A 15,832-nucleotide genomic window follows, 5' to 3' on the forward strand; every position below is an offset into this window, starting at 1 on the left:
TTAAACTACTGTGCTGCACAGCCAATAGTGCCAGTGGCCTTACGTGTTCTTGTACCTGGTTTTATATTTTTCATTACCCATGCTTCACCTCCTTTGCTTTTCTCAGCGATCCATTGCCCTATATAACCAAGAGATGACCAGTGTCATGAAAGAAAGCAACGACTGCCATGATGCTGGTTTATCAGCTAGGTTATCCTCCCCTCCTACTGAGGAAGGGCATTCCTTTTGATGTCAAGGAGGAGTAGTGATTAGAATTTACTGGCCACAAGATATTTTCACACAGAATAAGAAAGAAATTAAAAGCTTGTCACCAATCCCATATTATATCCCTAGTCATCAGCGAGGGATAAAAATGCTCAATTTTAATTTACAGCTCACAAAACATCTTTCTTGATGACTTGTCTCTGAGAAATCTACATTAGACAAAGCCAGAATAAATAATAAAACAAGAAACTGAATGTTATGGCGAGTGCTGTCAAGACAGCTAATAGTGTACATAATAGCTTATGAAAGCATAATTAGCTATTTTGCATTACATTTGTCCTTGAAGATGTAGGAGATGAAGAAGGTATTCTCTAAGGGTATGAGGATGCATTATGTTTACATCAGGTAAGAAGAAAATCCTACTTTTAAAACCCAGGCGGTAGATTTAATTCCTTACCCAACAGGGCATTTCCTTGAAATAATGCTTGCTTTGTTCCAGGGTTATTTCCATTTGCAGAGATAGCATTACTGTAAAACTCAGAACTAGTAAGATCACCTAGAATTGCATCCAAATTATCCAAGTCTCCATTCATCTGAAAATGATGCAGTAAAATACCAAGGTTATTTACTCTCATGTGGCTATACTTCAATTTTTACTTACATCCTCACTAATCTTAAAGAATATGACTGGGAGACAAATGTTTTAATTCACTGACGCTATCTGGAGCTACCTTTTCACTTCCAAAGAAATTCAGATACCATTTAGATAACTTTTTTTTAGAGTATTTTCTTTAGGTAATTTTGAGAATTAGCAGAAAACACACATCATGAAAATGAAAAACACTTCTGAATATAAATATTTCAAACATCACAAGTTACAAAGATAAAAACACTAATGATAGTGAACAGAATGTGTACCATTCATTGATAAATAATGTATCTATCATACACAAAGAGCTAATCGTGAACACTACAAGACATGAAAATTATGCACAGGTTTTTCCAATCAGCTGGAACCCTAACTTTCTTTACAAATTTGTATTTAAATCAGATAGAGCTTCAATAGAAAATAATTCATATATAGTGGATCGACATCTTCATGAAAGAAGCTTCTCTGAGTACCTTAATTACATCTCAGAAGCAAGTCTTAAAACTACATGTTGTGTACTACTACAGAGATGATAGTGACTTTTCCATAAGTAGTACTCAAACAATGTTATAAGGTGTTTTATTATAGTCAGCCAGTAGCTAATACAAAAAAAAAAAAAAAAAAAAAGTGGTGGGGTTTTTTTGTTTGGTTGGTTTTGGGGTTTTTTTTTGTTTGTTTTGGTTTGGTTTTTTGGTTTTTTGTTGGGTTTGGTTGGATTTTTTTTTTTTTTTCCTATTTACCCAGTTATTACTGATTTGGGAAATTCAAGGTCTAAGAAGTCTATATATCTTCAGTAAATTCTGCCATACTGACCAGTACTGACCAGTTTACTAGGAAGTTCCAAATCTTAGGACTTAAATACAAAACCATTATATACAGATTATAATTTTAAGAACATCTGTTCCTAACAAGTGTGCTGCTGATTTCAGAATAGTTGCTCTGTGATGCTGGTTTTCTGCATCTTGACATTTCTTGGAATTCCATCTCTAGAATTTATTTATTTGTATTTATTTATACAAATTATATATACATTTATACATTTTATTATGTATTTATTTGAATGCTGGAGATATATATATATATTTGGAAGAACATATTCCCTCATTTAAAGAAAGAAAAAGAGTGCTAAAACCAATGAATGAACTAAACCAAATCATGGCTATTTCAAGTATTACACATTTTTGTGTATTGTTTATATTTTCAAAACAAAATCATGTTTTACCTTTTGCTCTTGCATTGCCAACTAAGTACAGAGGCAGTTACGGGCCCATTTCCTACTAAGCCATAAAATCAAACATGTGCTAAGATCTAATTTTAAGGAATAACGTGCAAATATTACCGTAATCATACCATAACTTAAAAACATTAGTCCAGGACCTCAGGACATCAGATTTGGTTTTATATATATATATATATCCTGTAGTTCTTTTTGTTAGTGCTTTTTCATTCACAATTAAATCCAAGTTTATTGTTTCACATCATTTGCACAGAACCTTTTTAGAAATGTTTACACACGCACACTGTAGAGTGTTCTATATTTAGTCATTCACTTAATAATAAAATATTGGTTAGCTCACTGACATCATTTTGCATTATACCTTACCTCCTCTGCTGGCTCCATTTTTATTTTCATCTCTTTTTCTTGGCTTGAAGTGGGAATTGCAGAACTTGTGCATTGTCCCATCTTATTATCCACACCTTCTACTTTAGGCTTCAGCTCTTTGGAAAGCGGTTCCTTAATATCATCTTTATCTAGTAGATATCTTAGTAAAGCATTGTTTTCTTTCTTCTTTGGACTTAGTTGTTCCTGCTTGACAGTGTCTTCTCCACAGGAGGTTGTGTTACTAGCATCGTGATATGTGTCTTTACCAGTAGCTTCAGCTGTGATCTTGGCCACCTCTGCTGGAGAATTACCATTCTGCAACAATTTATGTAAAATCCTGTGCTTCTCTTGCAGGAGCGACCCATGCATGTTTGAGGAGGAAGATACCCCTGCAGATGTTGATGAGGAAACTCCTGAAGGACTGGTAACGCTGGTAGAAGATTCTTTACAATTTGAGTCTAAAGGTGAGCTTGATGCTGTAGAATGTCCTCTTTCATCTGAGGAGCCCGTAAGTAGCTGAAGGAGTTTTTTATGCCCTTTGCTCTCAGATGGTCCTCTCTGACTTTCAGATGCCTCCAGATTTCCCTCTTTACTATCTTTTTCACTAAAGAGATCTCTGCTGTTTGACTGGCAGATGGAACTTTCCACTTGGTTTTGTTCACAATACAAACCAGAAGGGCTTTTGGAGTCCTGGGTACCTGTTTTAATTTGCTGAGTTACGCTAATGTTTGGGGAATTATCCAATTTTGGACCCGGTGAAGAAAGTGTTGATAAAAGGGAATTTCCAACACCCTCACTAATGGCTTGCAGAGCACTAAGAGAACTGCTAGAAAAAGTGCTGTTGCTAGTGTTGCTGGCAGATCCCATAGGCGAGTGCATACCTGTATCATGTGACAGAGATCAAATTTATTAGATTACAGTACTGCCTGTATACACTCTTCCTTTGGATTATGTATGATTGCCACATTGAGTTAATACATGAAGTCAGGTATACTACATTCAAGTAACACATATAGGGTCATATAGAACAGTTAAAATGGATGAAAGATGGAATTCAGATAAAAGTGAGAAAAAATAGCTTAAAAAAAAAAGAGCTTTTAGCAAAAATAAAGTACCTGTAACTGGAGAATACTGGTGTGAACTCATTTTTGGACTCCCTCGATTCCTAGGAGATACCATTAGATTCTGTTGGCTGGAAGTTAAGCCAGGACTGCCATGTGGTGGGCTACTTATATTTAACCCAAAACTGTTACTCTGATAAGCAGAGGACTGCATGCCAGTTCCAGAGTTCCCTGGCCCCATATTCCCAGGGCTTCCAAATCGAGCGCTGGTGAGCTGACCCACTGCACTGGGATCTCCCATCCCATAGTTTCTGTTCTGCATTGGCATGGCTTGACCAGGTGACATGTTCATAAGACCATTAACAGAATTTGTGTTTCCAGTCACAGTTGTCCTGATGTTTTGCCCAACAGAATTAGGATTTGGCCGATATCCATTTTGTTCTCTGTAAATTCAACATCAGCCCCAGAAACCCAAAGAAAACAAATTAAAACCTTATTTGGAATCATGTGGTACAAATACATTATTAATTAATTGCCCAAATATCTTTCCAAAAAAGAGCAGCAAGAATTCAAGCTTCCACAAAAGCAGAACTAAGCCATGACATTCATTTATTCACTACAGAAATGTTTGATCCTTTGAAGGCTTTGAGTTATAATCACATACAGTATCACTGCCTCAAAAAGCTTTTATCAACGATCAGATTATTAATCAGATTTATCCATTTAAAGATCCTCCTTCTTTCATTCCCTTCCTGAGTCAATGCCTGACACCATTCTACTGGGTACATTAACAGTGTGTGACCCTGAACAAGCTCAGTTACTAATTTTTCAGCACCTGGAGGCACTCTAATGACAGAAGGAGGCAGATTCCCTCCAAAGTGACATTTCAATTATTTTTGCAAAGAACAATAACAGATCATAAGAAATACTACCTAAGGTACATTTCAGCTATGGATTATGTATCTGAGAGGGTTTTGTTGTCTTTTTAATTGGTCTGCAAAAGCACATGACTGAGCATCTCTATTTCCAGTGTTTCATCAATGCTACCACAAAAGACTAATATAAACATAACACAGGTTTTGAGCGGGTATTGAGTAAAAAATTCTCTTTTGACTGTGACTGTCTTTCTGCACATAGTTAAAATGGGACTCTGCGAGGTTTATACATTTATTTGTATGCTATGCAGCTCGGTTTCCCAAATTATTCCCCATCTGAGTTTTAATCAGGTAAAATATTTTAGAATGCTATTTTTCTCAGGTTGTCTTCAAGGTCAGATGTATTTTTTTAAACTGTGACACTTAAATTATAAACAGATACTACTAAGTTCACCTTTGAAGAAAGTGGGTAGAGACAAATCCATGGCGGTCATTAGTTACAGGATTTCGAAACATTTTACTCTTCGTTTGTGCTGTCACTATTGTACCATCCGCTAAAGAAAACCTATACAATGGGGTTTCAGCATGACCTTGTGTGTAAGCTGTAAAGGGAATACACGAATATAGTTAATATTTAAAATCCCAATAATTATTAGTATTAATTATATTTTTGACATAATACCCTTCATTTACTGAAGATTACCCCCCCAAAACACAAAAAACTTTAAAAATAAATAAATTAATAAAGAAATGAATAAATAAATAAATAAATAAGACCCACTCAAAACATACACAGAGAAAAAGGAAGTATTCCACAGATATTTCTCCTCTATCAATAGAGGGAAGATAAAAGCAAACAAGATTATTTTGGTGCTGTAATATTTTGTGCTCACCAGACACAACAGGCAAAGTTCTGCATTTGTTAACAGATTTCCAAGGCTAGATTATTGAGCCCCTGGCTCCTGCTTGGGGAAGAATTTTTCAGTTTGCTTCAATCAAAAAATTGTGGAAACTATTGGTTTTCAATTGAGCTTCAAGTCTCGTGTTAATTTAGGATTCATTGATCAGTTATGTTGAAGAACTTTCAATGGAATAGAAAATCCATTTGCTGACAGTATGAGTTTCTCTTTATGTAACATCTCCTGTGCTTGAATTACTTTGTAAATCCTTCAAAAAGACTAGAGTTTGGAATAATTAGGAAACATTATCTTTCTTACTGAAGACTGTGGCTGTACTTCACTTATCTATCAAGGTTATCAAATTAGCATTACAAAATATGTGGCACTGGAACGCTGAAAATATTTTGAGCCCTGTGTCTTGAGAATAAGAAAAAAGCATCAACACAACTGTTATCACTTTCAGAGAGTGGTTCTTTATCAAAGGAAAGAGTGAAATAAAATATCATCAAACTAACATACCAAAATAAATACCATTTGTTATTTAACCAGAAAATAACAAAGTAATGATAATTAAAAATGACATATCATTATAGAAATATCATTGTCTCTGTCATTGCTGCGGAAAAACAGCTTCCTTGAGGACCCCAGATCATGTATCTGGTATTTTCCACATTAATTTCCAAAACAATCACATTGAAAAAATCCAAACAACTTCCAGCAGAATTCCTCATTCTCAGGAGGTCATCTTCCTTCAGCTTGTAAATGAATCACAGTAATTAACAAAAACCATGGAAAAAAAGGAACACAGGCAGAATTTAGCTTTTATTTTCAGCAAAAATTACAGTCCCTAGGAGAAGCAATGTGACCCAAACATTGTAAACTGATTTTTACCTTCATGATAGTGGCGTTTATTTGACCATGACTGCCCGTCATTGTGGCATAAGAACCTCTGAATACAGCGACGAATTATATCTTCGAAGCCAGGTCTCATGGAAGATCGCAATGAGTTTGTATCAATGTTGACAAGTTTGCCTTAACAGGAAAGAAAATATACAAGTTGAACTCTTTATGACTGTGACAATTCTTTTTGTATAAATATGGTACATTTCCTAAGGCTCCAATATAACCCTTTTAATCACCAAATTCTGAACATGCAGAAGTTACATTTATGAACTATCTGCCATATAAGAATATGATGCTGCTTGTTAAAGCATCACTATTCAAAGGAATTTATGTAACTAAGAGGAAGTTAATCCCCCACAGGTCAATGTCAGAGCTTTAGAAAACAGTAACTTTCATCTCTGGTTACAAGCACCTAAGGGATGCACACAGAGTAAAATTTTAAAAAATAGCAACCAACTACATCAAACGAACATCGTAAACACAAAGTCCCATTTAGATTATACAACTCTTCCAATTTAAACAGCATAAGCCACTTTAAACATTAGCTCATGTATTGTGTAAAAATATAAGCATTTTTAAAGGACTTCCAGTCTTTTAGGAAGTCCTAAATGACTTCCAGTTATGACCTAAAATACATCTTCCGCGTAAAGGAAAGCAGAACGACAACCACTTGAAATGCTAGCTAAAGCACAAGTAATGCTTTTTACCAGCCTACCAAAAAGCAACATAGAGAAGAAAATGCCTCCCACAGGTTTTATTACACCTCACTACCAACAATGGTATATTGTAAAAAGCAGTTGGGAATTCTCAGTATGAATTCTGTTAGTCACTCCATATACACCATACACACTCCATTTATTTAAAACAAGAGCACATGGACAAAGAAGACTCCTTCATACCTTCCTCCTGGGTATACTTCCTACCTGAAAGATCATGTCTTGTAATAAAGCTCTCTGGATTTGCTGGAAATACCCTTTCTGAAGTTGTGATACGACGCGCCACACAAATCATGCAGGATTGCAAATCTGTATTTAAAAAAGAATGTTTCTTCTTTCATCATCTCATGTTTTACTGTGTTGAAGAATCTAATAAAATAGCTGAAGTATCTTTTGTTGTTACAATGGAAGTACAGAGAGTAAGGATTAAAGCTGCTGCATTCTTGAAAATGGTTTGCTAAACATCAAAGAGCTTTTCACAGAAATTTCTATGCATGACAATTCTGCAAAAATTCCTACCTTCCCCCTCTTCCATCATAGCTCTTGGCTGCGATAAAGCGAAGCACTGCATAGTATCATATCTTTGACGAATATCCTGGTAGCTACCTGCATCTTCAAAGAGGTCATGAGAGCTTTTCACCATCATCCGGCAATTGAATGTATGGCTCTTCTGTCTAGGTGCTTCATTACTCCAAGAAACTCCATTAACTTAAAAGAACACAGTAAGAATTCATACAGATTTTCAGATACAATCAACTCATAACTGATTGTTCTTAATTTAGATACCCTGTTCCTAGATTACAGACAATAAAGGCTATTTTAAGATGCCTTCTCAATATACCATCAATATAGCTTGGTATAAAAATAGGAATATTGAGAACCAAGTAAAAAGCACTCTTTCTTTTGCATGACACTTTAAGTCACTTGATGGAGTGCTGGAAAGTCATTCACATATTTTAAAAACAAGCAGTTCCTTCAGTCAGCCTTGTGGTATTAGGGAAGGTATTCCTTTAGTGTCGCTCTTTTAAAGTTATAGGTAAACAAAATTCAAAGGCTAAAGTGTGAATTTCTAGCACATTTATTTCTGATAGCATGCTACTGTAAAAACACAGTAGTATTTATCAAGATTAAGATATTCTTGTAGTAAAATATTCTTTATAAAACTAATATGTTTTGAAAGGTTATTTTTGTCTTCTTTGATTGTTTTCAAACAGTCTAGTAAGTGTAGTAGATAAACTTTTACTACCTGAAGATTTAGGTAAGTTTTTAAGAAAGTCCTTCCGGTCCTCTTCATGCAAGATACCATACACACTTGTATTAACCAAATCTTCTTGTTTATACTGCAGATACTGTGTGACATTTTCTGATACAAAAACTATGTTCCCATCTCGATTTACAACAAAGAGGAAGCCATCCAATGCCTAAATATTAACATGACAACATATCGTGTAAGACGGATCAATTAATGCTCAACATAATTTAATTTTAAAAGTGCATCTGATAAATGTGAATTTATAATATATTCACTTATTTTCAAGCATAGAGATGGAGTTTTAAATTCTTCTTTGAGGAAAAATGCGTATGGTAGGGAGTTATTTACATAATAATAATAATTAATATGTCCATGTGATATTCCATTCAGCTTTCACATTCATAACCAGCCTTCTTGTTTCATTCTTGATTCATATGAACACTAGATCACGAATTTGTACCATTAATTCAATAGTTAGCAAATTGAAACAAGAATTCAGTAGGAACAAGCAGCAAGTCATGAACATGAAGACATTTCCACTGTCAAGTGATGAGATAGGAGGAGCTAGCCAAATACTGTATGTTCTTAACTGAAAGAGAAATCCAATATCTATGTTAAAAAACAAAGCTTCAAAAATGCTTTCATGAACTTGTAAATATCAGATTGGTTTTCTAGGCATAAAGAAAGGCTATCTGCTATGTACCTTTGTTTACTGTTAATCTTGGGTTATTTTACTTGATGGCAACATTTATTTAAAATGCTTCATAACTTAGTAACACAAATGCAGACATACACATAACAAACCCCTCCTTGCAAAAACTCCATTTAATGTCTATCCCCTAGAAGAAATAAAGTATTCCTTGTAGAAATAAGCACTGCTTCAGTAGTAATTTGGTAATGACTGCTAGAGTAAATAAAGCATAGGAATATGAGAAAAAGTCAAAGGCTATTCCATGTCCTTCTACAGAGAATTTCAGCAAAATTAAGAAAATGTGATAGATTTTATTCTTGAACCTTTCAAACATACTTCTGCATGGTGCTTGCATACTATTTTATTACTACAGGATTGCATACTTTATTGTAATATTTTCCCCTGCCGTAAGTATTTGCTTCCATAGGGGTTTACTAGGGCCTAATTTGTACTTGCCTGTAATAAAAGAGGTCCCAATGAATCCTTGTCAATAACTCCTTGACCCGTGGATGATACATCAGCTTTCTGAACATCATCATCATTAGAAACTGCTTTTCCTGAAAGCCAAAAGATACATTTCCATAAAGCAACTTTTCATGTGATAGCCACATTTTAATATTACGAGCCAGATCCTAGGGAGAGTGTGAAATAAAGGCAAAAAGAAGCACAAATGAGAGAGGAGGGCTCATATACTGTTGGCCGCTAAGACCAGAAAATATGTCATGGCCACATAACGCCAAAGTCTTTGCTCACATAAATTGACTTGGCAGTTGAAGCTGACATGATGAACTTGCTTTGTGAACATTTCTTGTTGTTTTTCAGACACTGTCTGATGAATACCTGCTTAGTCTTTCAGTAGCCATTAAAAACACTCATATATCTCTTATGTTTTTACTTTGATCAGCTCATTATCATTGGTCACAGTCTTCAGATGCCATCACCACTGTTCTTCAAAAAGGCTTTGATTCGTGTTAACAGCTGTGTGCCTGTATATGTATATACGCGTGTGTATGTGTGTGCATGCGTACAATAAAGTCATATTTAAATAATCAAAATATCCTCAGTTAATTTATTGCAGGGGAAGGTGGAATGGGAATTCATGCCATGCAGCAGAATTACAGAAAAAACACTGTGTGCTTTTTTTTGTGGTACTTGCTGGCTGGTTAAGCAGACCACAGGAGGAGTACAACATCTCAACTCTCTAATGAAATATTAGAATTCACACAATGACAGTACAAAAAAAACCTTAAAAACAAAAGACAATTTTTGAAAATTGTTTTAGCATAAGATGTGGCAATTTACCGCAACAGGTAGGATACACACAGCAAATTCTGTTTTTCTAGTACTTTACTGCCCAAATGACACATAGAAGCTTGGGAGGTTAGTCACTGGGAGGTGGAGATGGGGGTGGAGTGGTGTTTAAAAAAATAAATTATATATACTCCTCACTCTATATTTCAAAACATGGGTTTTGCATACACCTGTCGGTTAAAAAAAAGTATTATATCACTTAGGTTTACCCTAGCTGACAGAATTTACCAAGATATGATGCATTGCTTCTTTCTCCTTTGCTGAGCTGGCTATATTCTGAGTCCATTCAATCACACTAAAAAAGCAATTTAAAAAAATCCATAAAAATCACTATCTCTGATTGGAGGCTTGCCCATAAGAAAAGGATAGGTTTCCTTGAAGCGAAAGGCAATGGCACGTATTCTTCATACCAGTGAGTATTTGGTACAGAGTACAAGCAGATGTTAGAGTACCATCTCCTCTTTTTTTAACTTGTCTGTGGTACAAAACTGGTAAGAAAGGCCGTACGCAGTTTTAAAATCCTGATTCCCAATAAAAAGTGATGATAAATACTTGTTTACTTTAAAATAGAAAATTACTTAAGGCGCATTTAAGGTTTGAATCAAGTCAAAGTCCAAAGACCTGCTCAGTTACATGCTATTGTGAAAAACTACTCAATTTCCCAAGGAACTACTGCTACAAAAAAAGAATCACAATGAAATTAAACTATTAATCTTGACTTAGCAGGGAACTGTACCTTGCTCTTTTATTTGTCGAATCTGTCTCACAGTTTCTTTTAAGATAGCACATTTGTCTGGTTTGACATTGAAATTGTCAATGTCACTCAGATTAGCAGATATCAGCTCAGCCAGTTCTTCAATGTATTTGCTTTCCTGCTCACGTCGACGCTTCTCACCACTGCAGACCAGACTAGGAATCAAGAACATTATTTTGTATAGTTATATACCATCCTATACAAAACCTGTGCTCACTCTGTGAACAATAATGCACTTCACTTAACACCCACCCATTAAACCTAGGCAGTAGTTATTCTTCCAGCAAACCTGAATCTGAAGGGCAAATGTGTATGTTTTGTTACACAGCTGTTTGCTTTGGGGTTTGTGTTTGTGTTTGGTTTGCATATTTTTTAAGAATTTTAAGTACAAATTGATATCAAGAGAACAGAAGAAACCTATTAATAAAAAAATACTTCTGCTTTTACTCTTTTACTCTACTGTCAGATTTAATGAAAAGAGCAGCTGCTTTTGTTATAAAATTGTAGCACTCATACAGAAAGTATATTTTAATATTAGAAATTGCTTTACAGTTGCTTAAAATTTACTAGACAAATGAAACTGAATTTTAGCTTCCGATTAACTCCCTTCAGTTTGATTGTAGAGATATGATTATAGAAGGCGATACCTTATAAATTTCTAGGCATCAGGACCTAAATGCCATCTCAACATGCAAGAAGAGCAGAATCCCAGACAACCTAATGTTGCTGGATAAAATGTCTCTCTCAAATTCTTTTTTCTACCCAGGTTAATGTGCTGAGTAAAGAGACTGTCTACAGCCTAAACCAACAGGGACAAATCTCATGCACAATATGGCAAGAAAAGGAAAAGAAGGACTTGGGGAAGGGGTAAGAATGGACAAGGGTTTCAAGGTAACTGAAAGAGAATAATCATTCTTTGAGAAGAAACCAAATGAAGGAGTTAGGAAAGTATGCATGGACCAACACTGGAGAAAACAAACACATGACAAAGCAGGAGCTTGAAAGATCCAGAAAGCTAATGAAGGGTGACAATCTGAAAAAGAACTCCTGCATGAGAGACACTGTAGAAAGGGAAAGAGAAAATGGAATGGAGGACACTCATAAAACGACACTGGGATACAGTGGAAGCATTTAAGGTTCTCATACATGATCTCTTATAATGATGAAGGCAATTGGCATGAGGCACTGGGGATGTATATATAAAAGGGACAAATATTAGTATGCACAATGCCTGACAACAAATTTAATACAAGGTAATACTCTATGGAGGAAAGAAAAGAAAAGAAAGAAAAGAAAGAAAAGAAAAGAAAAGAAAAGAAAAGAAAAGAAAAGAAAAGAAAAGAAAAGAAAAGAAAAGAAAAGAAAAGAAAAGAAAAGAAAAGAAAAGAAAAGAAAAGAAAAGAAAAGAAAAGAAAAGAAAGAAAGAAAGAAAGAAAGAGAGAAGAAAGGGTAAAAGAATCTTCACATGGTGGAGAGCAATGAAACTCATGGGGAACAGAAAACTGAGGCCCTCAGACAACAGTATCTGAGAGAGTTGGGTGAGGGGCAGGAAGATAGCATAGATTGCCAAAATTTAAGATGAACTTAAAAGAAACGGAAGTACAAACAAACCAGCAAAAAGCTCAGCCTCCTGCAGTATTCTTTGATAAATGTAACCACCTGAAATGAGGCCTGTCAAATCAATTACCAGATATAAGATGATGCCTTTAAAATTCCTGTGAAGCAAGAGGTTTTTCTTCTTTTGCCTTGCAATCGCAACTCCAAAAGCAATTCGTTTTCTAATGGAAGGTATCCCTGCCCATGACAGAAGAACTGGAACTAGGTGATCTTTAAGGTCCATTCCAACTCAATGCATTCTATGATACATCCACGGTAATAAAATTTCCAAGGGAGTCTAATTATAAAGCACAATTCATCAACTACACCTAATAGTAAAATTACCTATCTTCACAACAGAAGCTGACCTAGAGACTTTTTCAACTAAAAAAATTCCTTAGTTAGAACTTACTCTAAATTGCAATGCAAATTTGAAAAGTATGTTTAAAAACTCATTAAAAACCAGTTAAGTTCAATATAAACGTACCTTGAACCTTGTGTATCACAGGGCAATGGCTTGCGCTTCCTTGACTCATTAGTCAAACTATCTAAGGAGTTTTCTCCTAATCCACTCATCTTGACCTTGCATCAGCAGCTAAAATCAATGACATAATAATTGTGAATAAAATGCTCAAAATACCAATTCAAAATGAAGAGAACTTATCCAGATAAGTAATTTATTTTTATCAGATTTACAAGTGAGTTTTCTTAAAGCAAATCCATAAACATTGTGCTACTGAAAAATAATGTTTGTTTACATTTCTTTAAAATCTACCCTTTATTTAGCCAAAACCCAGGTTATTAAAGCTTTCTATCACTCTAAGCAAAAGTAAAGGTTAAAAATGCATTTAATTTTTTTCAGAGATATTTAATATTTGCACCATTAAACTGGGACCACTGTATAGCTCCAATTCGTCTAAAAAAAAGAAATTATCAGTATTTAAACATGTATTCAGATAACCTGAAAAGAAAGCAATAAATTAATGTCATACCAAAACACAGTTGCAGAAACAAGTAATTTTCATCCTTAGGAGTGTATCAGGGGGGCTTACAGGAGTTTCATACTCATCTCTGCATAAAGCCAATAGATTACTATTACCATCTTGATAGATTACTATAGTTTTCACATCTCTTCCTAAATCTTCTAAAATCCATACAGTGTTCTAAAACTTTGAGGCCAAGGCAAGCAAAGACTTCCACTATCTTTCATTTCTATTGCTTCTGGAGCAAAGACTGGGCCATAATCCAATAAAATACCAGGCGATTTTGTCAAAATCTAGTTACATTAAACAAACCTGCCAGATTAGATATATATGACACTCATCTCCCCTCACTCCCAAGAGAAAAAAGGAGCACAGACACAGATGAGAGAAGAAAGCCATGGGGGGTCCTGTTATGCTAGGATCAACAACACACTGAGGGAGGAAAAAAATTTAATGGATCGATGCTATGTATCTAGTTGGAGTATTTTAGAACACAACTAGAACTAGAACATTGTGGTCTTCTAACCACAATGAAACAAAACAGATCTAGGCAGTTAGAAATTAAGTACTATTTTATCCTTTTTACAGAAATTTCCAAATTAAGTGTAAATTTCATTTACTACATTCTAGTTCAGACTGCAGTTCTTTACCCTGTACAGCAGTGGCAATAAATGGTGCTAAATATTTAGTTAATAGAGTTAGACTTGTCAGTTAGAGAGAACCTTTTTGCATAACATAACCCAAGCATTAAGAAATCTTTCACAGAAAAAGTTCTTTGTCTTCACAAGCAAAAACTACCATTATGACAATTGTTAAAAGAAACTGGACTAGGATGACCAAATTCCTAGGAATCAGTGATAACATATCACAAGGACAAGGAACTGATAGAACTAAATGAAGTTTATGTTAAGGTATCAGAGGCTGGTGGCCAACTGGCTCAAGAAGCTCTGCAGAATAGAATATGAGCACCCTGTTGAACAAGAAGTTAGTTAAACACAAGTCAGCAGTGTATACTAGCAGCAAAGACAACCAACCCCTCAAAGGGTACCAAATCAACTAACTGCTTCTAGGACAAGATATCTAAGGAAAAAAAAAAAAAAAAAAAAAAAGAAGCATGTGTATTACTTTTGAGAAGTGTGTGAGCGCACGGTAATACTTTTTGTATTACTTGACTGACTGAATTTTTGCTTATTGGCTTCTTGTCAGTGGTGGGGGATATCTGCTGTAGTTTTTCCTAAAGTCTAAACTGAAAGGACAAAGACACACAAGAACAGATTTGCATGAAGCAGCATGGAGGTTTTTAATTCTACACATCGAGAATTTAAAAGAACATTCTTCCTACAGCAGTACAAAATTTTGAAAGCTAGACAGGACAAAGGACTGGATTGGTCTAGCACATATAAAAAGGCCCAGAAATAAAATGGCATCTTTTTAAAGTAAAAATTCTCTTTGCAGCTAATAAAATGTTACAATGCTTAACATAAAATTCTATCATAACCAATCTTCATGCCAATTGATATATATTACAAAAGGAAGGATAACATGTTTTTAAAATGACAACAGAATTAAACCCAATAATCAAACATAATCTTCCATTTGAAATAAACAATTACAAAAGATGCCTAACTCTGTACTATGGGCATGAACTGTACAGATAGAACTTGGTCTTACACATAAATATTTGCTAGAGAAACAGGATGAATAAGACAAACCCAACAGAGAGATGGAAGAGCAAGTCTGAAGACCTTTCTCCATTCATATATTCCTCCAGGGCAAAAAAAATCCCAAATACATCCCTGGTGGCCTACTTTACATAAAGTTCAAGAAAAATACACTGTTAGGCCACTAGATGCCAGTACAGAACTGGACTGCAGGGATCGTCTTTCCTTCAATTAGCGTCATTCAGCTGAATGAAAAACTACTCATTTGAACAAGTAAGCAGCTGAAAAAAAGAGATTATAAAAACAGTTTATGATCATGCAAAAAGCAGTTGATTATCTGAAGCTGATACTCAGCACTACATATGACTCAAGGTCTTATGTTCACAGACCTCACAGCCGAAGCTGCATCTTCAGGCATGCTGTAGGTGACACCTGCACACACTTCCAGGATTGCTGCTTCCCTCCCTCCCTAACTACATTTACAGGCTGAGTACAGTAAGAGCTGACGGTTTAAGAGCTAATGTGGAAAAAGAAAGGAAGAGCTTAAAACGTAAGTCTTAAGGCTAACTCAGGAAGGATGTGGACAAAGCTAGTATGTCTGAATCCAAGAGTAAATTCTGTTTAAGAGAAGGAAGCATTTGAAACACATTAAGCAGTTGAAAATTTGAACTAGG

At 35.1% G+C, this 15,832-nt stretch overlaps 1 protein-coding gene across 10 annotated transcripts in view; it reads right to left on the minus strand.

Annotated features, from left to right (window-relative positions):
* The window catches only part of NCOA3 (nuclear receptor coactivator 3), a 56,642-nt gene that overhangs the window by 11,919 nt on the left and 28,891 nt on the right, over nt 1–15,832 (minus strand). For all 10 annotated transcript variants that reach the window (XM_054644195.2, XM_077187450.1, XM_077187451.1 and 7 more), the window contains 11 exons: nt 13,002–13,109; nt 10,901–11,073; nt 9,310–9,410; nt 8,157–8,331; nt 7,430–7,618; nt 7,118–7,219; nt 6,183–6,323; nt 4,847–4,994; nt 3,572–3,960; nt 2,457–3,337; nt 662–797 (listed from right to left, as the gene is read on the minus strand). In XM_054644195.2, the coding sequence (XP_054500170.2) occupies nt 662–797; nt 2,457–3,337; nt 3,572–3,960; nt 4,847–4,994; nt 6,183–6,323; nt 7,118–7,219; nt 7,430–7,618; nt 8,157–8,331; nt 9,310–9,410; nt 10,901–11,073; nt 13,002–13,090 (2,524 nt within the window). In that variant the 5' untranslated portion in view covers nt 13,091–13,109. The remainder of the gene's footprint in view (nt 1–661; nt 798–2,456; nt 3,338–3,571; nt 3,961–4,846; nt 4,995–6,182; nt 6,324–7,117; nt 7,220–7,429; nt 7,619–8,156; nt 8,332–9,309; nt 9,411–10,900; nt 11,074–13,001; nt 13,110–15,832) is intronic.

This window comes from Agelaius phoeniceus, chromosome 17 (assembly GCF_051311805.1).
Source record: "Agelaius phoeniceus isolate bAgePho1 chromosome 17, bAgePho1.hap1, whole genome shotgun sequence".
NCBI lineage: Eukaryota > Metazoa > Chordata > Aves > Passeriformes > Icteridae > Agelaius > Agelaius phoeniceus.